Source organism: Ambystoma mexicanum, chromosome 9 (genome assembly GCF_040938575.1).
Source record: "Ambystoma mexicanum isolate Mex_15411 chromosome 9, UKY_AmexF1_1, whole genome shotgun sequence".
NCBI classification, from domain to species: domain Eukaryota; kingdom Metazoa; phylum Chordata; class Amphibia; order Caudata; family Ambystomatidae; genus Ambystoma; species Ambystoma mexicanum.
In genome coordinates, this window is record NC_090931.1 from 458,704,471 (window position 1) to 458,729,693 (window position 25,223).

Genomic DNA, 25,223 nt, shown 5'->3' on the forward strand with positions numbered 1-25,223 from the left:
GCGTTGTTGGCATCGGAGGCACACGCTAGGACGGGGTTTCAATGGGCAAGGGACAAGCATGGCCGCCCCCATGAGGAATAATGTGGAACTGCATTCAGCGGTCTAGCATCCAGGGGGGGGCCCAGGGGGGCCCACCCCGAAGCACCTGGGATACCTGCTGGCTATTTAAACTAAGCCCGATTAGAGGCAACCCCTTGGCGTTATTCTGCTCTAGCAGCGTGACGTTCACCAGGTCCTGCTCTGCATCCAGGCCTGCTTGGTCGAGAAAAGGCAAGAGCCATTGTCATCCTTACCTGCTCAGCGGCATCCTCCGGCAACCAAAGTCGTCCAACGGTCCTTGTCCTCCTTCGGCAACATCCCTGGAAGATAAAGTGAGAGCAAGACATTGAGTAAGCTACTTACCCGTCCGTCAGGAAGGCCATCTTCTCAAAGTCATCTTCCGCCTGCTTGGGTTCCGGAGACCCATTCTTCTTCGAGTCTTCTCGACCTGCAAGACAAACAATAGCCCTCGCCAGTGAAGAAACTCGGCGATACGGTGCCATAGACGACGCGCCCCTGCCCAGCGCAGCAGGATGGAGAGCACATCCTCATAGAAATCAAAGTGAGAGACGTCCCCAGGGGAACCGCAAGGGGAACCCGGGAGGTGGGTCGCAAGGGAAGGAACCGCAATTAAACTTCACCTCCTGTCTTCTAGAGCCGATCCTCAACAGCACGAACTCCAGTGAATATGAGGGGTCCCGGAGAGCATCCCGGCCTGTCGTGAGGCGTCCCCGTGGGTACAAGGTGAGCGTTCCAGAACGCAAAGCCAAAAACTTAACTATTCACCAGGGCACCTAGTATGGAAACTTCGGAAACAGACCAGTTAGCCCAGTTGTTGGGGCAGTTGCGCGCAGAGGTCCACTCTGCGCGGCAGGAAACTAATGCTTTGCAGCGAGAACTGATTGTGGCCAAGGAAAGGACGGATGACCTCGGGAGGCAGCTCCTCCAGGCACAAGCAGGACAAGCCCTGTTGCCCGGAATTGGTCAGTCTACACTGCTCCAGCAAGCAATCCTTTCCAGATCAACCTCCCTGGGGCAGTACCTCTGGCTCCTGCGGAGCTATTTTTCGGGACACCGACGATACGCAACCTTCATGAATCTGTGCCGCCTCCATTTTCTGTACAGGCCTGGAGAGTTCCCCACGGACCAATCACATGTGGCCTTCGTGTTATCTTATCTGAGTGGGAGTGCGGCAGATTGGTCAGTACCATTCATTAGTCGGAACGACCCTCTGTTACAAGACTTCGACGGGTTTCAGCGGGAGCTGGAAAAACTCTTCGCCCGACGACCACCATGGACAGGCTCTAGATAATGAACTCTTGTCCCTTCGTCAAGGGAGCCAGGATCTGCTGACCTACATCGCGACTTTTAATAGACTGGTGGTCGAGGCAGACTGACCAGAGGACAAATGGACTACCTTGTTTCACGGGGGTCTTCGAGGGGAGCTAAGAGACGTTTTTTGCCCAAGTAGTGGACCCACCCCAGGATTGGGCAGAGTTCATTAGTTTGGTGGTACAGTTGGATCGCCGACTGCAATATAGAAAGAACGACCGTGGGAAGCTGGATTTGTGCCCCTTATTCCTGCGATCCAAAGATCAAACCCCGCAGGGACCCGACAGAACCAGTGAACCCATGCAGATAGGAGAGTCAGGCCCCCTCTAACCAAAGCCAAACGAGATAAAAGGAGGGAATTGCAGTTGTGCCTGTATTGTGGAAAAGCAGGTCACTTCCTAAGGGAGTGCCCGGTCAAGCCACCCAGAAGAACCGTGGGAGCCACAGATAAAGAAACCCCTTATGAGGAGTCGGGAAACGATCAAGCCTGGCAATTGTAGGGGTCCAATTGTCAAGCGAAGAAATCCAGCTACAGAACTCCCATTTTGCGCTACCTGTGATCTTAATCCCCCCCCCATCAGCAGCCGTCCAACATGCACTCGTTGGAAGCCTATATCGACAGCGGAGCGGTGGGAAATTACATAGATCAAGACCTTGCAGCAAAGATGGGGCTAGTCCTTTGCCCTAAGCCAACCGCTGAGACTATAACCACCGTTGATGGTACTGAGATTGCCTCGGGCCCCGTGTCTGAATGCACCACTAAACTCACCCTCCAGTGCGAAGATGGGCACCGCGAAATCATCGCCTTCGATCTGATTAAAGCCCCCCAATTTCGGCTGATCCTGGGGATGCCATGGCTGGTTGCTCATAATCCACGAATCAGCTGGCGAATTGGTTTTCGCCCACAGCTTCACGCACACCTGTTATCCGAAAGATCAGAAGGCAAAACACGCAAGTTCTCCTGTTCAAGAGGGAATGGCCCATGTCCTCGGAGGGATTGCTACCCTGCCGATTCATTACCAAGACTTCCAAGATGTTTTCCAAAAGGAGCAAGCAAATACGTTGCCCCCCCACAGGCCCTACGATTGCCAAATCGATCTGCTACCTGGAGCCCGGATTCCATGCGGGCGCATTTACGCACTCACTGAGCCTGAAAACCAACCCCTGAAGACGTACCTGAAGCAGAACCTGGCCAACGGTTTCATCCACCCATCCAAGTCATCGGCCGCAGCGCCGTTATTCTTCGTACCAAAAAAGGAAGGTGATTTGAGAATGTGTATTGACTATCGTGCATTGAACCAAGTAACCATCAAAAATCGCCATCCTCTGCCTCTGATCCTGGAGTTACTGGACCAGGTCAAGGAAGCCCAGATCTATACTAAACTGGATCTGAGAGGGGCCTATCATCTGGTGCGCATTAAAGAAGGGGACGAGTGGAAGACGACATTCCGTACCAAGTATGGCCTGTTCGAATACCAAGTAATGCCGTTCGGCCTATGCAACGGCCCCGCTGCGTTCCAGTATTTCATGACCGATGTCCTTCGAGAACTCATTGATGTCTGCGCTCTAGTATACATCGACGACATCCTGGTGTATTCAACATCTGAACAAGAGCACATTGGGCATGTATGGACAGACCTGACCAAGCTCCGAGAACACCATCTTTATGCCAAGTTGGAAAAGTGTTAGTTCCATGTACAGAGGTGGAATTCCTGGGCTTTATCCTCTCCAAGGGGATACGAATTGACGCTCACAAGGTGGACGCTGTCCTCAATTGGCCAGCATCAAATTCAATCAAGGGGGTCCAGAGTATGTTGGGATTTGCAAATTTCACCCGATCACTTCATTCATCGATGATGCGTCCCTGCCCAGCGCGGCAGGATGGAGAGTGCATCCTTATAGAAATCAAGAAGAGAGACGTCCCCAGGCGAACCGCAAGGGGAACCCGGGAGGTGGGTGTCATGATCTCTGCTTCCAAAAGATCAGGACTTGCCCGACTCCCTTGGCTGCAGACCCATAACCCTGGTTCCGAGTGCCAGCCAGTCCCAATTGGGACCTTTTGGACCCTGTCCTGGCGCCAGTGGCACCAGGCTCATAAAGATGCCCAGTCCCAGCGCTGGAAGCGCCGGGCTCATAATGCTTGGGTGGACTTACCTGCAGCAGACCATGCTGCTTACTTACCTGCCAGTTGAACCCCTGATCCTCTTCTGTTTGGGACTACTTTTCCTGTTGGGTGGGGCAGGAGCCACTCCCTAGGTTCAGAACACTGGAACTCTTCTGGAAAGCAGGAACTCTTTTCTTACCTAGGCGTGGCTGTGGAAGGAGACACCTAAGCACTACAGGAGGCTATTTAAACCACACCCGATGGATGAATCTTGCTTTGTGTTATTCTGCATTCTCTGCAGCAGAACGCTCATCGTGTCTTCTGCTTCTGATCCTGGGCCTAAGGGAACAAAGGCTTACCATCCTGGAATCCAGTCTTCAGCAGCACCTGTAAAGACAAAGAAAGAACAGGTTAGCACTACGGCCTTCAGTGGCAGCGCATCTCTTACATGGTCCATCGGCTGTCACCAACGCCTCACGCTGCATTCTGGCATCTGAAAGACAAAGGCTTACCTACTCTTCGCATGCTCCGGAGGTCTTCGCACTGCATTCCGGCATCTGAAAGACAAAAGCTTACCAGCTCTTCGCACGCTCCGGAGGCCTTCGGCGCTGCATCCCGCATCTGAAAGACAAAAGAAGGTGCGTTTAAAGACATTGGGCAACTTTATTACTCACGTGCCATTACTCCTTCCCACGCCGAATCCAGTGGGTATTCCAGCACCCTTCAGCTTCTCTAAAGCTCCGAACTTGTACCTGCAAGATAAAAGGGACAGTTAGTGCGCATCGTGAAGCAGGCTACAAACGCTTACTTACGTGCTTCCAGGCGCTTCTATTCCTCACGCGGGTTCGATCCTCAACTCTCATCAGCCCGCCATCCGCCATCGCCGGAACCCTGCAAAACAAGAGATATCATTACAAAAGACTTTTAAGACATTTGAAGTGCCCAGAACGTACCGTTCGTGCAGTTAACGACGGACAGCAGTCCTGAGGTCAAGAGGCCTGCACCCTTATCCAGTGAAGAAACTGGTTACGGCACCCTGCCCCGAGGCAGATGGAGAGCTCGGCGTTCACTTACCTAAGGTGAGGGCGTTAACCTTTGGGGTTCTACAGGAGAAGAGAAAGGGAAGAGGAGAGAGGCACCCAATAACCCCAGTTCATTAATCCCATATTTTCTATCTGCAGACTTCTTACTCTTCGAGTCAGACATACAGTGCACAGAGGTCCAGCCCAAAGAGCCAACCGTGTGTTACACATCACCTTTGAAGATACGGCATTCACCCAGTCAAGACCGGCGCCTCTGCGGGAATCAGGTGAGCGTTACAGTGGGTTGCAAGGGAAGGAACTGCAGCTTAACATCACCTCCTGTCTTCTTTTGGAGCCGATCCTCCACAGCACGAACTCCAGTGAAGGTGAGGGGTCCCAGAGAGCATCCTGGCCTGTCGAGAGGCGTCTCCGTGGATACAAGGGGAGTGTTGCACTATGTTACATGATTTTTTTTGTTTTCCAACGTGGCATACAATTGGTGTTGTCGAAGCTTCTCTAAGACTGCCCGGACATGGCCTACATGTTCTTCCATGGCATTTGAGTAGATAAGAATGTTGTCAATGTAAACAAGAGCGCAAATGTCCAGTAGTTCACAGAGTACATCATTCATAAAGAATTGGAACGCTGCAGGGGCATTGGATAGCCCGAAGGGCGTGGCCTGGTATTCAAAGAGGCAGTACTTCATGCGGAAGGCCGTTTTCCACTCGTCTCCCTCTTTTACTCTTACAAGAGGATATGCTCCTCTTAAATCTAGTTTTGTTTAGATTTGAGCAAGTTTCACTTGGTCCAGGAGCTCTGGTATAAGTGGTAAAGAATATTGATTTTTTACTGTGATCGGATTGATGGCTCTATAGTTGATGCAAGTTCTTAAGTCCCCATCCTTTCTTCCTTTTTAGGCACGCGAATAAATGCGAGGAGACAGGTGACTTGGACGGGCGAATGAAACTGTTCACCGGGTACTGATCCAGGTAAATTCTAAGATGCCGATTTTCCTGTTCTGTCCGAGCGTAAATTCGGCTGCAAGGGATCTGGGCTCCGGGTACAAGATCTATTTCACAATCGTAGGGTCTGTGCGGGGGCAGAACGTTGGCTTTCTCTTTTTTGAAGACATCCTGCTAATCTTGGTATACGAGCGGTAAGGAGCTGATGAGGCCCAACACGATTTCTTTCTTCAGTTTCAGATTGGTGTCATCTTTTCTGTAACATGTGTCGGCACAACCATGAGGAAATGTCAGAACTAGTTTTCGCCAGTCGATCCTAGGATTGTGGCTCTCCAGCCAGGATATTCCCAATATCATCTGGAACTGAGGAGCACTGATGAGATCAAAAGTAATGTCCTCTTGATGCCCTTCCTGACACAGAAGCTTGACTTTCTCGGTGTATTGTGTCACCGGGCCGGATGATAGCTGAGAACCATACACAGCAGTGACGTTTTCCGATTTCTGCTTCTGTCGCAGAGGAAGGCCTATTTCGGAGAGACAAATCATGGTCAATGTAGTTAACCACAGCTCCACAATCAATATATGCCTCTAAGGCATGTATTTTTGATGGTTGCTTGTGATTCACCAAAAGCACTGGAAGGACTAGATGCTAGGTCTGTACGGATTCCTTTTTCATGCTCGACAAGCGGACCCACACACTTGCCGGGCATTGACGTTTCCAGAGTTCTGTTCTTCTTCATCAATTTTGTCTGTTGCCCAAACCGTTTTCTTGGGTGGTTTTACCGGGCAGTCACGGAGGAAGTGACCTGCTTATCCACAATACAAGCAAAGCTGTTGTCTTCTTTTTTCCCTTTCTGCTTTAGTAAGGGAACTTCATAATCCACCAATTTGCATTAGCTCAGACTGTTCATGTTGTTTAGTCTGATTCTCACAAGGTCGTATATAAACTGACCGTCCCTCTGATCTAGTTTGATCCATTTTCCAATTCTGTAACCTATGATCGAGTTGCACTGTCAGGTCTATGTAGTCCGCACACCTCTCAGGGGGATTCACCACTTGCGCCAACACATCCTTAAATTCTCCACGTAACCCTTGGTAAAAGTGTAGCCCTCTTCTCTTCTGGCCAGTTGGTCTGGGCTATGAGACGATTGAAGGTTGCAATATAGGTCAATAGATCTTGACTCCCTTGTCCGAGTGAAAACAACTCGTTGTCCAGAGCTTGTCCTTGAGTATGACGGGCAAACAATTTCTCCATCTCATGTTGGAAATTCCCAAAGTTCCGGAGTAAAGGGTCATCTTGATTTACCAAAGGTATAGACCAGTCTGCCGCACTACCTCCTAAATACGAGAGTACAAACGCCACTTAGGCTTGGTCATTAGGAAAGGCTCAGGGTCTGCACAAGAAATGAAGGCGACATTGGTTGATAAATGCAGCAAACTTGTTTGGGTCACTGATGAAGAGTTCGGGAGGGGCTAGAGGCACTGCTCCAGGAAGAACCACCTGAACTGGTGTTGACTGTTGTGGTGTGGAAGAATAAGAAGAATGGGTCACTCCAGGCAGTGGAACCCGTCATGCTTGTGCTTGTAGCATTTGTCTTGCCACTTTGTCCATACTTTCTCGAGTTACAATAGAATCCCTCTGTAATGCATTGGTTTCCTGTCTTTAAGCATGTACTTCAGCCCGCAATTCCCGTAGTAAGAGGGCTAACTGATATGGAAACTTCAGAAACAGAACGCCCAGGCAGAGAGTATTAGAGGCTTCGCGTTGTGTTACGTTTATGCTCACCTGGTCTCTGTGGAGGAATTGGGACACGGTTGCAGCCCTCCCTAAACTTGAATCACCCCCTTCAGGCCGCTCCCTCAGTAGAAAAGCTGTGAGCGGTGGTACGTGGTGATACTGCTCCTGCGTGGAGATAACAGTGTGTGAGTGCGCCAATCTGTGATTGTTGTACCTCTCGAACCCTTCACCCCAAAGTACAGTTTCTGTAAGCATACGCCGGCTCATAAAGCTCACCTGTGAATTATGGAAGATAAGCTCTCCGTCCTGCTACTTCTGGCAGGGGAGCGTTGAATGGGATCTAGTTCCTTCAATGAGCCCTGATAAGGATTAGTCCAGTCCAGCTGTGACTATGCTTCTCCTTATGATTGGTGAGTCTTTCTTGAGCTCTTGTGATGCTGTTCCTTCCGTTTAATGTCTTTATATGTTGCTCCTATTTATGCCTGCAATAATGTCTCTTCGGTTTTCCGCCCTTAGATGGAAATGCGGCCTCAATGCAGCTGTGAGACGCGAGACGCGGCCGGATGGAAGATGGATGCTACCGCAATGTTCGACAGCAGGTAAGTGATGGCTTAAGGAAATGTGCGATGTATGGCAAAGCGCAACCTTAAACTGACTGTTTTTTCGATGTCTAACCTGGTCATCCGTTTTTCCTTGCAGGTGCTGCCGTCGACGATGGAGCGTGCCGTGCTGCAGTGCAAGATGAAGATTTCGGCTTTCAGGAAAGTTTAAAGATTAATACCTGGTTCGCCGAAGAGATATACAGGTAAGACCAGCCTCCCCCAGTTGGTAAGTATGCTGGCAGGAAGCCGGATGTCCATGAAGCAGGATCTTCAAAGGTAAGTCTGACCTCAGGCGATGGTGAGCGTTAGCTGCTTGCAAGTGCAGAATAACACGAAGCGTCTGTCTTGAGGATCGGGGCAGCTAATATATCTGAGATCATGGGCACGCCCATTAGGGCCGGCTTACCAGCTACACCCTGCCACTCCTAGAGAGTGAGGATGTGAGAAAGGCAAACCATTAACAGCCAACCCAAGAATACACTTGGGGCTGCTTAATGGATGGAATGTTCAAGGTTAATGGTGGCCGGTCCTCTCCCAACTATCCTCTTGAATATGGCGTGCCCCAAGGCTCTGTACTAGGCCCTTTCCTCTTCTCTATACACCTCCCTCATTGCTCCTATTATCTCCTCGTTTGGCATCTCCCACCACTTCTACGCTGACGACCCTCAACTCTTCCTCTCTTTCAGGGGGCGTGGCCAGCGGTGCGATGGGAAAGACGCGAGTCTATCCGGCTCCCGCGACCGCCAAACACATCCTGTTTAATTTGCCCGAGTCCTGCATGCTATAGAGGCATGAACACTCCGGGTGGGTGTCGGACAACCCCGGGCTAAAGCGAGCTGGAAAGCAGCTGAAACCGTGGCCGTATCACGGATCTGCGGGTGAGTAGAAATCCGAGCAGGCGCCAACCTGCCCGATTACAAGATGGCCGCCGGGGGTGAGCGCTGACTCTGTGCCCGAGAACCGGAGCTGCACGGCAGTGGGACTCGGCTTGCCGCCTGCCCGCTGTCGACATCGGAGATAGGCGAAGCTCTGACCTGTATGCAACAACTGACCAGCTTATCGGAAGAACTACAATCCTGAGCACCGCCGCTGGGGAAGACACCCCGAGCTGAGGCGGCCTTGATACGCGGCCCACGCCGGTGGAGGGGGGAGTGCGCGCCTACCTGGTGGCGTCGTGGTGAGCGGGCCGGGAGCTACCAGCTGCACTCACTTGACCTCGGGCCAGGAGGGTCAGCGACGAGCGGAAATAAAAGGTGCCCACCGGAGGCTGGCCGGGGCTGAGATCCAAAGCACAGCAGCACGCAAACCCACCCACCGTGGAGCGGGGTCTGGAGGCCGGCACTGGAAAACCGTTGGAGCGCAAAGGACACCGACAGCTACCCCCGAAAGGGAGCGGCAGGAAAAGTGCGCTACACCGAAGCGGCAGCCGCACCGCCTTGCCAGCCTACCGAAAAAAGCTGTGAATCCGACGCTCCTCTGCTGGTGGGGGGTACCCTGGGCTGCGGTGGCACTGGAATGCGGGATGCCACCCGCAGCAAGAAGCGGCAAGGGCCCCAACCACAGAAGCACACTCACCGCCAAGAGCATGGGGCCCTGAGGCCTGCATCGAGGATTCCAGGAGAGCTGTACTACACAAGACCTGCAACCGCATCAGAAACAGGCGGGCGGCGCTGGACAGCAGACGCGAGTAGCAGCCCTTCAGCCCCACCAATTGCATCGGCCAGGGCAACTGGCAAACACTCCGATGGGGGAAGGGGGTAAAGGCACAAAGCGGACTCTCCAGGCTGTGAGGCGGCAGTGTGCACCCAGAGACGGCCATCCAAACAGACCATGACCACACCTAACGAGACTCGGAAAGGGGCCAAACCACAGATAGCAACGGTGCGTGGCCTCCAGGACCGAAGTGGTGGAACTCGCTGGGGCCAGACTGGGCGGGCAACCCATGACCAGTCCCGACGCCGGGGCAGGCCAGCACGCAACACAGTGGCAACAACTTAGTCTGCAGTCCGGTTGCTGCACGGCGATTTCCGTGCAAAATCCAGACCTACTAGGCGCAGCAAGAAACATGGGAAAAGACGGATCTAAAAGACTGCCCACCCAAAGCAGCATGGATCAATACACAATTCCTCCTCCACAAGCTCCCGACTTCCACTCGATATCCTTGGAGGAGGTGGAGACAGACAATACGATCTCCCTCAAAGACATAATTACCGCCATAGCGGAATCCTGCACGTCCATGCAACAGAAAATGGACGGAATAAGCATGGACGTGTCCCTCCTCAGACACGACCTCCAAAAGCTAACAGCACGCACGGGAGAGGCCGAACAACGCATCTCTTACACAGAAGATGGGATTCACAACATGAGACAACAACTCCAGAGCGTCACATCCAAGCTTAAGGTGTTGGAGGATAGAATTGAAGATGGAGAGGGGAGATCTAGACGTAACAATGTGCGAATACTTGGTATCCCCGAGAAAGCAGAAGGCGCCTGCATGGAACTGTTTTTGGAGCAGCTGCTCGCTGACCTGTTCGACCCGGACTCATTCTCCAAGTTCTTCTCTATAGAGAAGAGCGCACAGAGTGCCCACCGGCAGGCCAGCGCCTGGGGCTCCCCCGCGCACAGTAATTGCAAAGTTTCTAAACTTCAGGGACCGAGAAGCATTACTGCAACATGCACGCGCCAAGGGCACGATCACCTTTAATGGTTCCAGGATCGCCTTTTTCCCTGACTATACTAGGGAAGTGCAGAGGGCAAGACAATCCTTTGACCACCTGAAGAAGCAATTACAATCAATGGGAGTGAAGTATGGGCTGCTCTTTCCCGCGCAGTTAAAGATCTACCACAAGGGAACCACAGTCCACTTTAATGACCCCAAAGAAGCATGGCACTGGGCTGAACAGCACATAGAGGGTGACTGGTCGGCCTCGCGCAGCAGAGGGGTGAAGGAACCGCAGGCCTCTGCCTGCCCAACAGCGCGAGCCCCGTCGGCCTCCAGCGCAAGACCCACCGGAAGACATAGGTGGATGACCCACGCCTAATCCTCCAACCAGTGCCCCGATACTCGGCAGTAAGCTCAAACTGTGATATGGCACCTTACGCAACATACCGCAATACCCATCTTAAGGTAACACACTCGATTGTGGCGGTTACGGGAACGTCTCGCACACGCGCTTTGAAGGGCCCCCCCTCGGCTAGTAAGATTCACGTTAGCGCTAAGGGTGTCACCCCCCCCCCACAGTCATAGTTTGTAGGGGGACTACCTGAGCCTTAGGCTGCGATTGTCTTATGTAAGTTGTCCAGTTGACAGCTGGTAGTGTTAAAGTTTGGGAGAAGTATAGGGAGGATGGGGTTGGGATTGTTGTTTAGTTAGGGGAAGGACCAGTATAGCACATAACACACTAAAGTCAAATAAGAGGATTATAACACCGAGGCGCGCGGTTGCCGGGTACCTCGCGTCGTCATCAGCTGCACACACTCCTTTAGCCACGGATAGACATGGCATCTCTTAACACAAACACAACCAGATTGCTGAAACTCATGACCTGGAACGTCAATGGCCTTGGCAATGCAATCAAACAGCGATTGGTGGGGCAATACCTGAACAGGCACGCACCGGACGTCGCTTTCCTGTCCGAAACGCACCTCGCAGGCACAGAATGCTCCTATTCAGACGCACAAATTATAGACTTGCAGTTCATGCAGGCTTCACAATGGGCTCAAGAGGGGTCATGGTAATGATACACAAGAATCTCCCTTTCCACCTGAACACAGTAACCCTGGACACTGGAAGAAGATACGTATATGTGGCTGGCACACTCTGGGAGCACTCTGTCACAATACTAGCGATTTTTATGCACCGCCCACTTTGTTGTCGCCGCTACTCGCCGACATTTCCCCCCCGATTACCGCAGACACCTCGATAATAGGAAGGGACTTCAACAAAGTCATGGACACATCCCGGGATCGCTCACACCTTCGAAAATAGAAACCCCAGCGCACTTACCAAACTTGCAACGTTCGGGAACGCCATGGGCCTGTGTGACGTATGGAGAGAACTCCACCCTAATACCAGGGAATACTCCTTCCACTCGGGTGCTCACGCCTCGCTCTCCAGACTGGACTACTTCTTTCTCCCAGCAACTGACCTACACAGGGCACATGAAGCATGCCTACACCCCAGAGTAATCTCCGACCACTCCCCACTGGTGATGCAAATCACAACATCCAGGCCGATTCCCCACCCAGCTGGCGCCTGAATAATTACTACCTGGGCAATCCAGACCTGGTAGTCAAGCTCCAAGAGACAACGCAGACATATTTTGAGCTGAACACAGTCGGCATCAGACCCAGTGTCACTATGGGAGACCTACAAAGCAGTACTGAGGGATGAACTCATCTCATGGACGACCGCACAGAGGAAACAATACCTACTCAAGGTACACGAAGCGGAACAACAGGTGAAACAGGCAGAGGTAGCGCACATAACCCAGAACACGCCCGACACAAACCGGGCCCTGCACAAAAGCAGCTCCAGAACACTGCACTGGATAATGCCAGACATGCACACTCGACAATGCGTGCAAGAGTATATGAAACGGGCAATAAAGCTGGGAAAATGCTAGCATGGCTGGAACGCAAGGAGCAGGGACGCAGTCATGTCAAGCAACTACAGACAGGGGGCACAACCACACTAGTGGCAGATCATGGCATCGCGAGGAGCTTCGCAAATGATTATGCTGAACTGTACAAGTCACCTAACAGCCCCGCAAATACTTCAATCATAGAGGAAATTAACTTCCCCACCTTGAGCATAACACAACAAGAATTGTTGCAAAGAGACATAACGGAGGATGAGGTGTCGAATGTCATGTCTGGCCTCCAAGCTGGCAAGTCCCCAGGTCCAAACGGATTCCTGATCGAGCTGTGGCGGAAAGTGGGAACCAACGTAACTGCTCCACACCTACTGCAAATGTTCCAACATGCAAGAGAACAGGGCACCCTTTCCCCAGATCTTAGGGAAGCCACAATAATAGTACTACCCAAACCGGACAAACCCCCTGAACACTGCAGCTCTTACAGGCCCATTTCACTTATAAACAGCGAAACCAAAATACTTGCGAAGATCCTGGCAAACCGGCTACAAGTCATCCCCTCCCTGGTCCACCCTGACCAATGCAGCTTCATGCCCGAGAGATCGACACACATGAATCTCTACAGGTTGCACTCAGCACTAGAAAAAGCCGGCAGCATACAGGGTCCGCTGGCTTTGTTGGCAATAGACTTTGAAAAGGCGTTTGATTCGGTGAGGTGGGAGGCCATCTGGGAAATAATGAGGCATATGGGTTTTGGCGCAAACTTTATCGGCTGGGTGCAACTACTATACAAATGTCCAATAGCCAGAACTAAGGTCAACGGCTGGCAATCAGACCCTTTTAGATTGGGCAGAGGAACGAGGCAAGGTTGTCCGCTGTCGGCCATGATTTTTGCAATTGCCATCGAACCACTGACCATCCTTTTACAAAATACTCCACTCTGGGAGGGCTTCCAGTGGTCAGAAACGTGGGAGGATAGAGTGTCCCTCTACGCGGATGACTTGCTCATCTACTTGAAAGACCCACGCAATTCCTGCCAAAATGTTACTCAAATGCTGAAAAGATATGGAGCCTTCAGTGGCCTACGCGTGAACTGGTCAAAATCCATTCTATTCCCCATAGGAAGAGTAGCAGCCACTTGCCCCATAGACTGCCCCAACCAAATTGTTACTGATCAGTTCAAATACCTAGGGGTGAAAATCACAAAGCACCTCACAGACTACGCAGTTCTGAATCTACACCAGTCGTGGTGAGATTCGCTGAGGACACTCACCATTGGAGCTCCATGACACTGATAGGCAGAGCTGCCCTATTCAAAATGATCGCCCTTCCCAGGTTCTTGTATGTCCTGCAAAATGCACCGCTGCACATCCCGCACCAGGAATTCCTCAAAATAGACCGTATCCTCCAGAAACTGCATTGGAGTTGAGGGCCCCCGCGGATCGCTCTATCAACCCTTCAGAGATCGGTCTGGGAGGGTTGGGGGAAATCGGGCTGCCCAGGCTGCAAACTTACTACTGGGCCAGCCAGATAGCGGTGGTAAATGACATGCTCCATGGCGAAAGGAGCCTGCCGCATATCAGAAGGTTTAACACCAACAGCAGTACAACACCCCTGGAACTCCTATACTGTGGCATGGGCCGCACATCAGCTCGTACCATGGAAACGCATATCACACAAATCTGGGCGGAAGCACACCGGCATGTAGGCTGGGAATCGAAACTGACGCTGCCCCAACCACTGTGAAACAACAGGCTTCTCCCAGAGTTCCAGAAGCTGCCGAAATGGCCCGCCTGGCCCAACGTGGCATCACCAAAGTGCGAGACGTAATAAAACAGGAGAAATTGGTCCCCTTTGAAACACTGCGTTCTGAATTCGCCCTCCAAACCTCGGAAGGATACCACTATACGCAACTGAAACACGCACTGCACGCCCACCAACAGATCATCAGCGATACGCTAGAATGTACCCCGCTAGAGCGTAACATAGTCCAGGACCAAATAAAAAGAAAAGTCACTTCAACCATGTATAATGTAATCACATCCTTTGCTACGCCCGAACTCGTCAGCTTGAGGGCCAGGTGGGAGCGAGACGTTGGCCCTCTACAATCGGAGGACTGGACGGAAGCTTTGATGTACCCCCGTGAGTCGACCATCTCATCGAGGCTCCGACTGGTCCAACTCAAGATCCTACATCGTATTTACTATCCAAGAGTGGCACTCTTCCGATGGGGCAGGGTCTCGGACCCGTGATGCATACGATGCAGGCACGAGGAAGGAACCTTCTTCCACATCATATGGGAATGCGACGAAATACAGCAACTATGGCGGAAATGCTGTGACAAACTGTCCAGAGTCATAGGCAAGCCAATACAAAGGGGACCAAAGCAACTCCCGTTAGGGATTTCCGATAAATGTGACCTGACCCGGTATGAGAAACTGCTCTGGTCAACCGCTACAGCGATCCTGAGAAGGAACATTGCGCAGCTATGGGGATCGGAAAGAACACCCAGCTATGATCAATGAATCAAGGACGTGGACATTTGTGTAACAATGGAACAGCAAGAGGATGCCCGCAAAAAGCGATCAAAATTTGGCGAAGATGGGAAGACGATGGCTGAGTCCCCGAAGCAGTGTCAGTGGCAATAGGAGCGTTAAGGTCAAGGTGCCCATGGACTGGTGGGCCCGGAGCACGGGGGCTGTGTCCTGTGTTCCCTCATCAAAGACTAGATGGTCCAAGGGGCAGAGGCCCCTCCCCAATTTTGTTTTGACCCCCCTTTATGGTTTACCCTCCGTCTCTTCCTTGCCCTGCAATGCACAGTGGTATGTGTAATGTTTATGTATGTGTGAAAAATTTAATAAAAATGTTTTGATAAAAAAAAAAAAACTCTTCCTCCTCCTTCTCCACTGACCTCCACCTACAACTCTCTTCCTGCCTTACTGCCATTAAGAACTGGATGTCTTCTCGCTTTATCTCTCTCAATACAGACAAGACAGAAGTGCTACTCTTTCCCTCCAACTCTCTTTCCCCTCCCTATCCTCCCCTTTCATTCACTTCCCTCCCTCCAACCTTCCCATCTCTCTTCAAGCTTGTAAGTTAGGCGTCCTCTTCGACTCCTCTCTCCTTCTCCCAGCACATCTCCCTCACTTCTCGCACCTGTCGTTTCCACCTCTTCAACATTCGGAAAATCTGTCCCGCTCTCACTTTCCACACCACTAAACTCTTAATCTCCTCCCTCATCTTCTCCCGCCTCTTCTACTGCTCTTCGGACTTCCTACTTCTCACCTCACCCCTCTTAAATCCATCTACCACTCTGCTGTTCGCACCCTCGGTCTTCTCACCTCCCGTGACTCCATCTCTACCTCTCTCTACTACCTTGGCTGGCTTCCCTTCCACTCCCAACTTAAATTCCAATTTCACTGCCTTGTCTTCAAATCTCTCCATGGTCTTGCCCCCCCCTTATCTCTCCTCCCTTCTTTCCTTCTACTCCCCCTCCCGTTCTCTTCGATCCGCTGACCATTTCCTCCTCACTTCACCCCGACCCCCGTGCCTCCTGCCGTTTTCGCTCCTTCCAACTCTTAGCACCTCTACACTGGAACTCCCTTCCTCTGGATATCCGTTCTTCTCCCACCTTTACTTCATTCCGCACTTCCCTCAAATCTCTCCTTCTCCATTCTTCGCCTTGAAACCCCTCCCCCTTCTACTCCTCCCCCCTTCCTCACTTCTTTCCCCAACTTTCTCCCCTCCCTTCCCTTCTCCTACCTTCCCTCCTCCACCCTCCCCCTTCCTCCTCCTTCCCTCTTCTTCCACTCCCCCACTTCCCTGTCCCTCTCCTCGTCCTCCCTATCCCTCTCAGTTAATTTCTCTTCTCACTGTTTTATTGCTTGATTGATTCATATTGTAATTGCTTCACTGTTATTTCGTTCATATTTTATGTATTGTTGTTCCATGTAAGGCACTTTATAAATAAACAAATACAAATGAAGTGCTATGTCCATAATAAAAGCTTTTTGGTGTTAAATGGATGTTCTGGTTCACTTTTGTTCATGAGCCTGGTGCCAAAGGCACCAGGACATCGTCAATCCAGGTCTCCTGTGCATGCGACCCCTGCATGCCTGTGCCCCCTGACTTCATGATCATGACAAAGTGTATGTGAAACAGTTTTTTCTGGAATATTCATGAGCATGTTAATCTGTGCTAGACGCCATTCTGGAGAAGGTCTCACTTCCTTCTGAAGCTCCAATCATGCTAGTCATTCTTCTATTGAACCGGTCTACCAACCCATTTGTAGGAGGCCGGTAGGAAGTTGAGAACTTGTAGGTGACCCCACAGGTTTTCCACATGGCCTGCATGTAGTGGGACATAAAATGTGCCCCACCCCCTTTCAAGATACAACCTCCTTAGGAAATCCTACTCTGGCAAAAACAACAAGTTGTTAGCTTCAGGGTACCGACTGGCCAGTACAACCAATCTAAACTGGTTGCCTCAAGAAGCGGTTGGATGGTCTAGGGGTCCAACAATGTCAATCCCCACCCTTTCAAAAGAAAGTCCTACTACTGGGAGAGGCACTAACGGCGACACATTATTGTCTTCACTTTTACCAGATAACTGGCAAGTGTGGCAACTCCTACAGTGTTTCAACTTCTGCACCCATCTTGGGCCAGTAAAAGTACAAGGTTATCCTCACCATGGTCCCCTTAGCACTTACGTGACCAGCCTGGGGGACTTCATGTGCTAACTGTAGGAATTTGGATCTCAATTTGTGGGGTACCAACTGTCTCCTGAGGTCCCCTGGAATATACTCCCTAGGCTCACTGTAGAGGCCATCCTCCCAGTGCAGCCTATGCTTCTCAGGGTCTTGCCCTTCACTCTGGGAAGCTGCCTGCTGACGCAGACCATCTAGAGACAGATCCTCTTTTTGTCCCCTACTGAAATATGTCCTTGAGGGTCCACCTTCTGCAAGCAAATTCTGCAGCTCAGGATCGTCTCTTGGATCCATATCTTCCAGACAGGATTGAATTTCCACCACCTCTGACTCATCAGAAGATGGTTCTTCTGGCACCAACTCAACCTTTGCAGGTGGTGGAATCACAGGGGTGACCTCTAGTTTCTCTTCTACAAGTACTTTCTTCCTTGAGGAATTTTTGGGCTTGAGGCCCTTCTTTCCTTTGGAGACTCTGGGTTTCGCCTTGGTCTCAGTTGGGAGGTCTATTAAGGTTGCCTCCCTTGCCAACTCCCTTCTCTTAGAGGGGGATTTGGGGTGCTGAAAACTACACCGAGGGCCTTCAAGTCATTGCCCAAGAGAACCCAACCTGGCGCTTCCGACTGGTCACTCAAGTAATTGTAACAGTCATTTCATTACATTTAACGATAGCTGGCAGTATGGGACACATTTCGACTGGACCTCCTGCTAACTGGGTAAGCCTTTTGGGATCCTTAGCAACTTCCTCCGGTTGAAAGAAACTTGTCTACCAAAGTTACATCGTACACAGGGTCTTGAATGGCAGGGGTGTCCTGACCATTTACAAGTACACTGTCTTTACAATACTCTTTAGTATCATCAGGAATGGAATTATATAGACTTCAATGTTCTGTTGTTCCCAGAGTCCCAAAGATACCAAATAAACTCTAGCTTGAACACCAATAGTTTCTTCAGCCAGAGTGTGAAAGCTAGCCCCTGCCATTGGTATATTGACCTCATGTGTGAATGCTAAGCTGACAGAGGGGATCCCTGAAGATTTACCCTTGCATCTCAGATCTCCTTTCACATGGTCACCAGACCCACAAACCACACATTTGCCAACTACTTACTGGAATGGGGGTTTCCGATAACCTCACTCTGGTTTGGGCCCATAGGTTTCACTAGCCGTATAAGGTTGTTTAGGGAATATTTACTCTTGTTATGTTTGTGACCCTCTATTGGTGGGGGGGTTGTTCGATTGATCCTTCTCATCCACTGGAACTCCCACCTCCGTTAAGCCTTCCCTTGTGCATCCCCCCCCTCAAGAAGCCGTCTGCGTTCCTACCTCCCAAAGAAAACTATCGCCTTATCTCCATCACCCCTTTCTTGGGCAACTCTTGGAAAAGCTGGTCATCTCCCAGCTTACTCTCAACACAGAATCTGTTGGTTGTTTCTATGACCATCAGTCTGGCTTTAGAGCTGCCAGGGGCACGGATACTGCTCTACTGAACACCCGTGAAGATCTGCTCTCCAACCTGGATTCCAGCCTTCCTTCTGTCCTCATACTCCTTGATCTTTCCTCTGCTTTCGACATGGTCAACCAATTGACTGAGAACCTGGGCATCACGGATCAGGCCCTGGATTGGTTGACCTCCTTCCTCTTGGACCGCCCCTCATAGGTCCAACTTGGTCCCGTTCTCTCCACCACCTCTCTCTACCTGTGGCATTACCCAGGGCTCGATCCTCTCACCCTGGTTTTTCAACCTCTACTTGGGCCCTTTGGCACACCGGATCTCTACCTTCTCCTCTAACTTTCAGTGTTATGCGGATGACACCGAGCATTTCTTCAGGCTCCCCTCAGCCTCCTCTCACGCTTATTCCTGGCTGTATATCCGTAATTCAGGATTGATGCACCTCCAACGCCTTAATGCCAGTAAGACGGAGATCCTTCTCATTGGGACCCATGCCCCTGATTTCGCTCCCTCACTCTGGCCACCCGTCTTGGGCCCTCTTCCTTCACCTTCTGCGAGACAAAAAACCAGGGTGTCATCTTCGACTCCACTCTCTCTCCTCACATCTCGGACGTCTTCAAGAAGTCCCACCAACAGCTGGACCTCATCAAAGGGACTCTTCCCTTTCTCACTTTCACCAGAAGTTCACGGTCTCCACAGCCCTGTGTTGTCTTTATCCTGGACTACTACAACAGCCTCTCACTCAATCTGCCTTCCTCTACTCTCCGCCCTCTGCAACTAATCCAGAACAGGACTGCAAGACTTATCCTTGGCCGCAAGCCCATGGACTGTATCTCTCCACTGGCTCCTAGTGGCTGCAAGGATCATGTTCAAGACCCTTTGCATTGTGCACAAGGCGTTCTGGGGCCAGGGCCATCACTACATCCAACGCCCTCTTCCAAAATACCTTCCTTCTCGGGCCCTTCACTCAGCTACCTCCATCTCTCTAAGGGTTAGACGCTTCTCCAGGCAGAGTGGTGGGTAGATCTTTCTCTTCTGCAGGTGCCTCCCTCTGAAATGGCCCCCCCTGCCCCGGACCACCTGAAGTTCCGGAAGCAGCTTGAAACATTCCTCTTCTCCTCCGTTACTCTTTCACTCCCCTGCTGATGTCTGCTGTACCGACTGGTTGCTTGGCTACCCTCAGAGTCTCACTGGGTATCGGGCTCTTTCTTGATCAGTCACCCTTGCACTGCCTCTAGTCCTACCACGCACTTGGGGGCTATAACTGTAACCCTACAGTCCCTTTTTCTCCTTGCACTACCCAGAGCCATGCTGCCCTTGCTGCACTAACTCAACGCATTGCTGCACAGTTTTCCCCTCTTTCACTTGCACTCCCCCCACATTTCCCCTTGCACTTCTCGTTCTCGCACAATCGGAATGACACAAGGCCTAGTAAGATCGTTTGTCTTGTCCTCCCTCCATCTTCCCTTCCTTGTCTTGTCACGCCTAGAAACACTGGGGTGCAGGCGCGTTATAAATTACTTATCATATTGTGCCCTTTTTATGCTTTTTCCCATCCCCTTTCTTGTGAGCAACCCCAGAACCTTGTGAGTAGTCCTGTTGTCCACCAACAAGTCAGCAGCTAGTTCTAGCTTCTTGCGGTCCAGTTAATTAGAGTCAGACAATTGCTGTCTCAGCTCTGGGGAACAGGCATCAAAAATACTTTCCAGCATGAAGAGACATCTCAACCCATTATAAGTGCTCACATTGTAGCCCTTAATCCACCCATCTATCTTTTTCAGTCGTGCGCACACCCAAGTGGCCCACAAGTTACCATCGCTCTTCTTGTGGTCCCTAAACCTAGGAGAGCAGTTTTAACCAACTGGTAATCTGGTCTATGAGCTTCATTCACCTCCATCACAGCCATTCTGGGGAAGCCTAGAGATTACCCATGGAACAAACTCACTTAGACATATACCTTGCACTTTACATGTAAACTCAAATGTACACAGCCATTCATGAATGTCAGTTTTAGCATCATACACACTCACCAAACCTTTGGTGAGACGAAGATTCCTTTTCCTGGAGGTGTCAGACAGAGGACTCTGAAACAGAAGTGGAGTCAAGGGACAACTTTTTCATGTCAAGCTCATGCTGCATCTCTTTTTCACAGAGTTGCAATTCCTTTATTATTTCTTTGTCTCATCTCTGACTGAATCTCCAGTTTCTAAACTAGCTGCATTTTCATTTTCTCTATTTCTAGAACCAGCTGAGCTAACACGTTAGACATACGTAGGGCTGAAGTTAGAGGATTTGGACATGGATGAACAATTACATTTTCATCCATATCATCTTCCTCATTTTCTGAAAGGTGAGGTCTAATGGTTTTCCTTTACCATCATTAATTGCCAGATCAATTATCGGAATATCGGTTACAGGCGTACCCAGTTTGGTAATCCAACAAACTTTGAATTAGCTCAGCTTTCTTTCACGAAGGCATTTTTCTTTACACTTCTTTCAGTTTCTCAACAGGAAGATTAATACATGCTTCAGCCTTGTAGTTTTCATAGTGTACATTGTTAAGTACTTTACAGTATAGTAGCCTAGAGGATGGATTATTTGACTACAATACAATTAGGAGTCAATGTAATGCAACCTACACAAATCCAACCAGCTGTAAAACCAGTGTTCAGGGATTTCCCTGTGTCCTCTGGAAGGCAGGACTTTACAAAACTACACCAATGGTTTGTAGAGCCCCAACTCTTCGCATCAGTGGCTGTACTACTCATGGAACCTTGGTAGAGTGTCAGAGCAGTCAGGCCCATCATAAGAGGAAGATGTGAGCTGTCCAACCCCCTTCCTGAGCCATCACTAGAACATGAAAGCTGGGGCCTTCCTGGGGAGAGGAGGGGTGCATAACCTTATATGGGATTTCCTGACCTGGCAATGCAGGAAGAAGGCCAGACAACAATATGGCCAAAGATAGGTGAAAATCTTGTGGCGTAGCCATTTTAGGGAGCGAGCCATGTTTAGTAACCATACGTGGTAAATGCAAACGGGCACAATAGAAATAACAAAAACTGTACAAATAGAATTGCTTCCACCAGCTTGTCATAAGGCACATAAAAAACAACCAGAAATAACAAGTGTAAAAAACTAGAGTGTGCTACATAAGTATCCCCAATGCACTGCATTGTAATATGCTGTGTGCAATGTTATAAAGTCAAAAGGGAAACAGCTGCCAACTACTGAAAGGCGAGGGACTGATCAATTTCCCTATAACAAAATCAGAAAGGGCCAGGGGAGTGAAGATGAAGGTTTCACTTCCCTGTAAAGTCAGGACAGGTTCAAAAACAAAAGGAAAACGTTTGGGGGGTCCATAGAACTATGGAGACATGTGGCAGGATTCTCATGCTATACAATGGCAATCCCACGCCAAGATTTAGGCCGTGGCTAGCTTGAGGCCTCACTGTACCCAACCCCATTGATACGTCCAGGCCCGGCTTGGCAGAATAGCCCTGTGGCCAAGCAACAAGGATACGTCATGCACCTTCTCCCACTGGTTTTCTGTACCGTCTTAATTACCACCATACACGGATATAACAGTTGTTTTGACAAATGCTGCCTATCTGTATTACAACAGAATGTACTCAAGTTGAAGTAACCGCTGTTATGGGAGTTTTCCCAAAGTACTCTGGAAGGTAGTGCTTCACAAAACTATCCCAATGGTTTGTAGATCCAAACTCTTAGTATCAGTCTGTACTGCTCATGAAAACTTGGTAGAGTGGCAGAGCAGTCAGGCTTATCATAAGAGGAAGATGTGAGCGGTCGGTAAGTACGCGGAACCTAATTAGCAATGCACATCAAAGAAACACTAATACAATAAATGCATATTAAAATATATATTATAATTACACAAGAATCACTTTAAAATACTCAACACATTAAAGCAAAACACTTAGGAACAGAAATACAGTAAGTACATTTACTCTGCAAACTCGCATAAGATAATGGTTTTTAGGAAGGAATGTAGATGATTAGTGTAACACTATCAAGGCTTAAGGTTCTAGAGGCAGTTTCTTTGCACAGCAAGGCTTTTAACGTGCAAAACGCAACCCTGGCTAAAGGCTGTTTGGAGAGGCCTCAAAGTCTTGACAATCCACAGAACGGAAACTCCTGTGGATATTTAAACGTCAAACCTATTCAATCTATAAAATAAAAATGTGCAATAGAAAAGGCCTATAATTTGATTACAAAAAGGTAACAGTTACCCAGGATATCTGGGTGTTCGACTTACCTGGCACATCTATTAATCTTTTATAGACATTTAGGAAGCCTGCTTCTGCCTCTTTGCTCCTTTTACTCAATGCATCAATCTATGAAGTAGGGAAAGAGGTTGGAATACTGTGTTAGCCAAACAAACATTCAAGTATTTTGTTTAGAAGGCATATACAAATTTAAAAACAGGAAATAGGAGAAAACTGCTGAATAAAACAAACATCATATTTTTGTATTGTCGGCCACAAGGTTCTTACTTGACAAAGACCCCTATAGCCCTGAAAGCTAGACAGAAATATGGGTTTTGCTTAGCAAAATAATTTCTATAAGACTGTACGTTTTCTTAAAGACAAATAAGCTGCAAATAAAGAAAGGCAACATCAGAGACCCTCCAATGCAACAGTCCTATTTACAAGTGGAATATACTGAATCGGCACTGATTTAGTAGTTTAAGAAAAGAATGATAAACACTTTTGCAAAACAAATATTCAAGCGCTCAGAACGTCTCAGTCCAGTTTTAGAGAAACAGGTGCGCTTAAACCATGGCACCAAAGGCAATCTTTGCAGGCAAACTCACTTCTCAATGATGGTGTATATGAAAGGGGAGAATTAGAACGGGATAGCAACGAGACGTTTGCAGTGTTACTACTTGATATTTGTAGGCAGAAATGTAGCTTCCGGATCTCATATTTCCAATATGTTCATTAACCATCACCTAGTGACAGATTTTATCCAAGTTAGGTATGTGTAACAACTGAACTCTTACATACGGATATTACTGTGCTAGCACAGTCACTAGTTGCGCTACGATGATTGACTGCATCAGAAGCTATACAGAGGTCCATTGCCTTAAAAATACAATACATGAAACAAGCATTGGCAATGCCAACAGCTTGCGCTTTTGTGTAGACACGGGACATGCATTTGTCAGGCACTACCCTGGCGGCATTAACTGGCCATCAATGGTAGCAGCTGCGAAATGGTGAGAGTACGGCTACTTACCTGTAACTCCTTCTCAAGCATTGGTCTGGTATGGATTCATTCCCTGTCGTCAGAGTGGGAATCCTCGGTAAAAAGAAACACAGTTTCGCTTTACCCTGAAAACTGCATTTCTCTGCTATAACCAATCACTGTCCTTGGGTCATACTACGTAACTCCCACCCCTCCCACCGCCCGATCCAATGAGAGTCGTTTCTCTAAGCTCCACCCCTGGTGGCCATCTACAGATTTGGTAGAGCTCATAAAATGCAGCATGAGCCAAGAAGGCTACAGAGGGGAAGGAGGGAGGGTTTGCAGGTCAATCCATGCCAAACCCATGCTGGAGACCAAAAGTTACAGGTAAGTAACTTTTTCCTTCTCCAGCATAGGGTCTGACATGGATTCACATGTTCATGAAAACGATTAAAGAGCAGTACATACACAACCAGAGGAAGTGGAAAGGCTCAATACAAGCAATACACTTAACCCAGGAATCCCTGTTGACGCAGTAGAATCTCATGAAGGTGCAGGTGGCCCTCCACGTCCACGTAGCAGCCCTGAAGATGTCGAGCAGGGCTGGTGGAGCGGGCTCTCGTCCAGCTTGGTAGTGGTCTGTTGGCCCGACGATGACAGTGCATGATGCAGCCAGAGAGCCAACTGGATATAGAAGCCTTAGACAAGGCCTTCCCGTGATTGACAGGTCCAAAGTTCACAATGAGTTGAGATTTCTTCAGAGAACCCTTTGGACGTGCCACATAAAACTTCAAGGCACGAGCATTGTCCAGCAAATGCAACGTCCTTTCCGCCGGTGTAGAAGGATTCGGGAAGACGACTGGCAGGACAAAAAGCTTGTTGAGGTGGAATTCTGTACGGATCTTTGGCATAAAGGTGAGGTGGTTCCGCAGCACCACCCTTGTAGCGTAGGACAAGTAGGGCTGCTTGCAGGAAAGGGCCTGGATCACACTGACCCGCCTGGCCGAGGCGATGGCCGCTAAGAAAGTAGTCTTCCACAATATAAATTTCAAAAGGGGCCTGATGCATCTGTTCCAACGGGGCCCCCATGAGCTTAGTCTAAACCACATTGAGCTCCCAAGCTGGAGCATGATCTTCACTGTTGCTAAAGTCCTGAAGAGGCATTTAAGGAACTCCTTGAACAATCTTTACGACCACAGGGAAGGCTTAACAGGCACCTGGGTTTAACGGGATATGGCAGCCAGGTGCACCTTGATAGAGGCGTGAGTTAGGCCAGCCTTGGTCAGGGAAAGCAGATACAGAAGGAGCTGGGCAGCTGTGATGAGCAGCGACGTAATCTTCTCAGTCCCGCACCACACCGTGAAATGTTTCCATTTGTGGCTGTAGCATGACAACATAGCCAAGCAAACGTTTGTGGGTCCATGGAAATGGAAGGGAAGATGCTGTAGAGAGAAATCTTTCCTAACAC

The 25,223-nt window shown here is 49.7% G+C and overlaps 1 protein-coding gene across 4 annotated transcripts in view; it reads right to left on the reverse strand.

Moving 5' to 3' along the window:
• The window catches only part of CUX1 (cut like homeobox 1), a 2,307,153-nt gene that overhangs the window by 2,020,161 nt on the left and 261,769 nt on the right, over window positions 1–25,223 (reverse strand). For all 4 annotated transcript variants that reach the window (XM_069614989.1, XM_069614986.1, XM_069614987.1 and 1 more), the window contains exon 4: window positions 22,824–22,902. In XM_069614989.1, coding sequence (XP_069471090.1) covers window positions 22,824–22,902 — 79 coding nt within the window. The remainder of the gene's footprint in view (window positions 1–22,823; window positions 22,903–25,223) is intronic.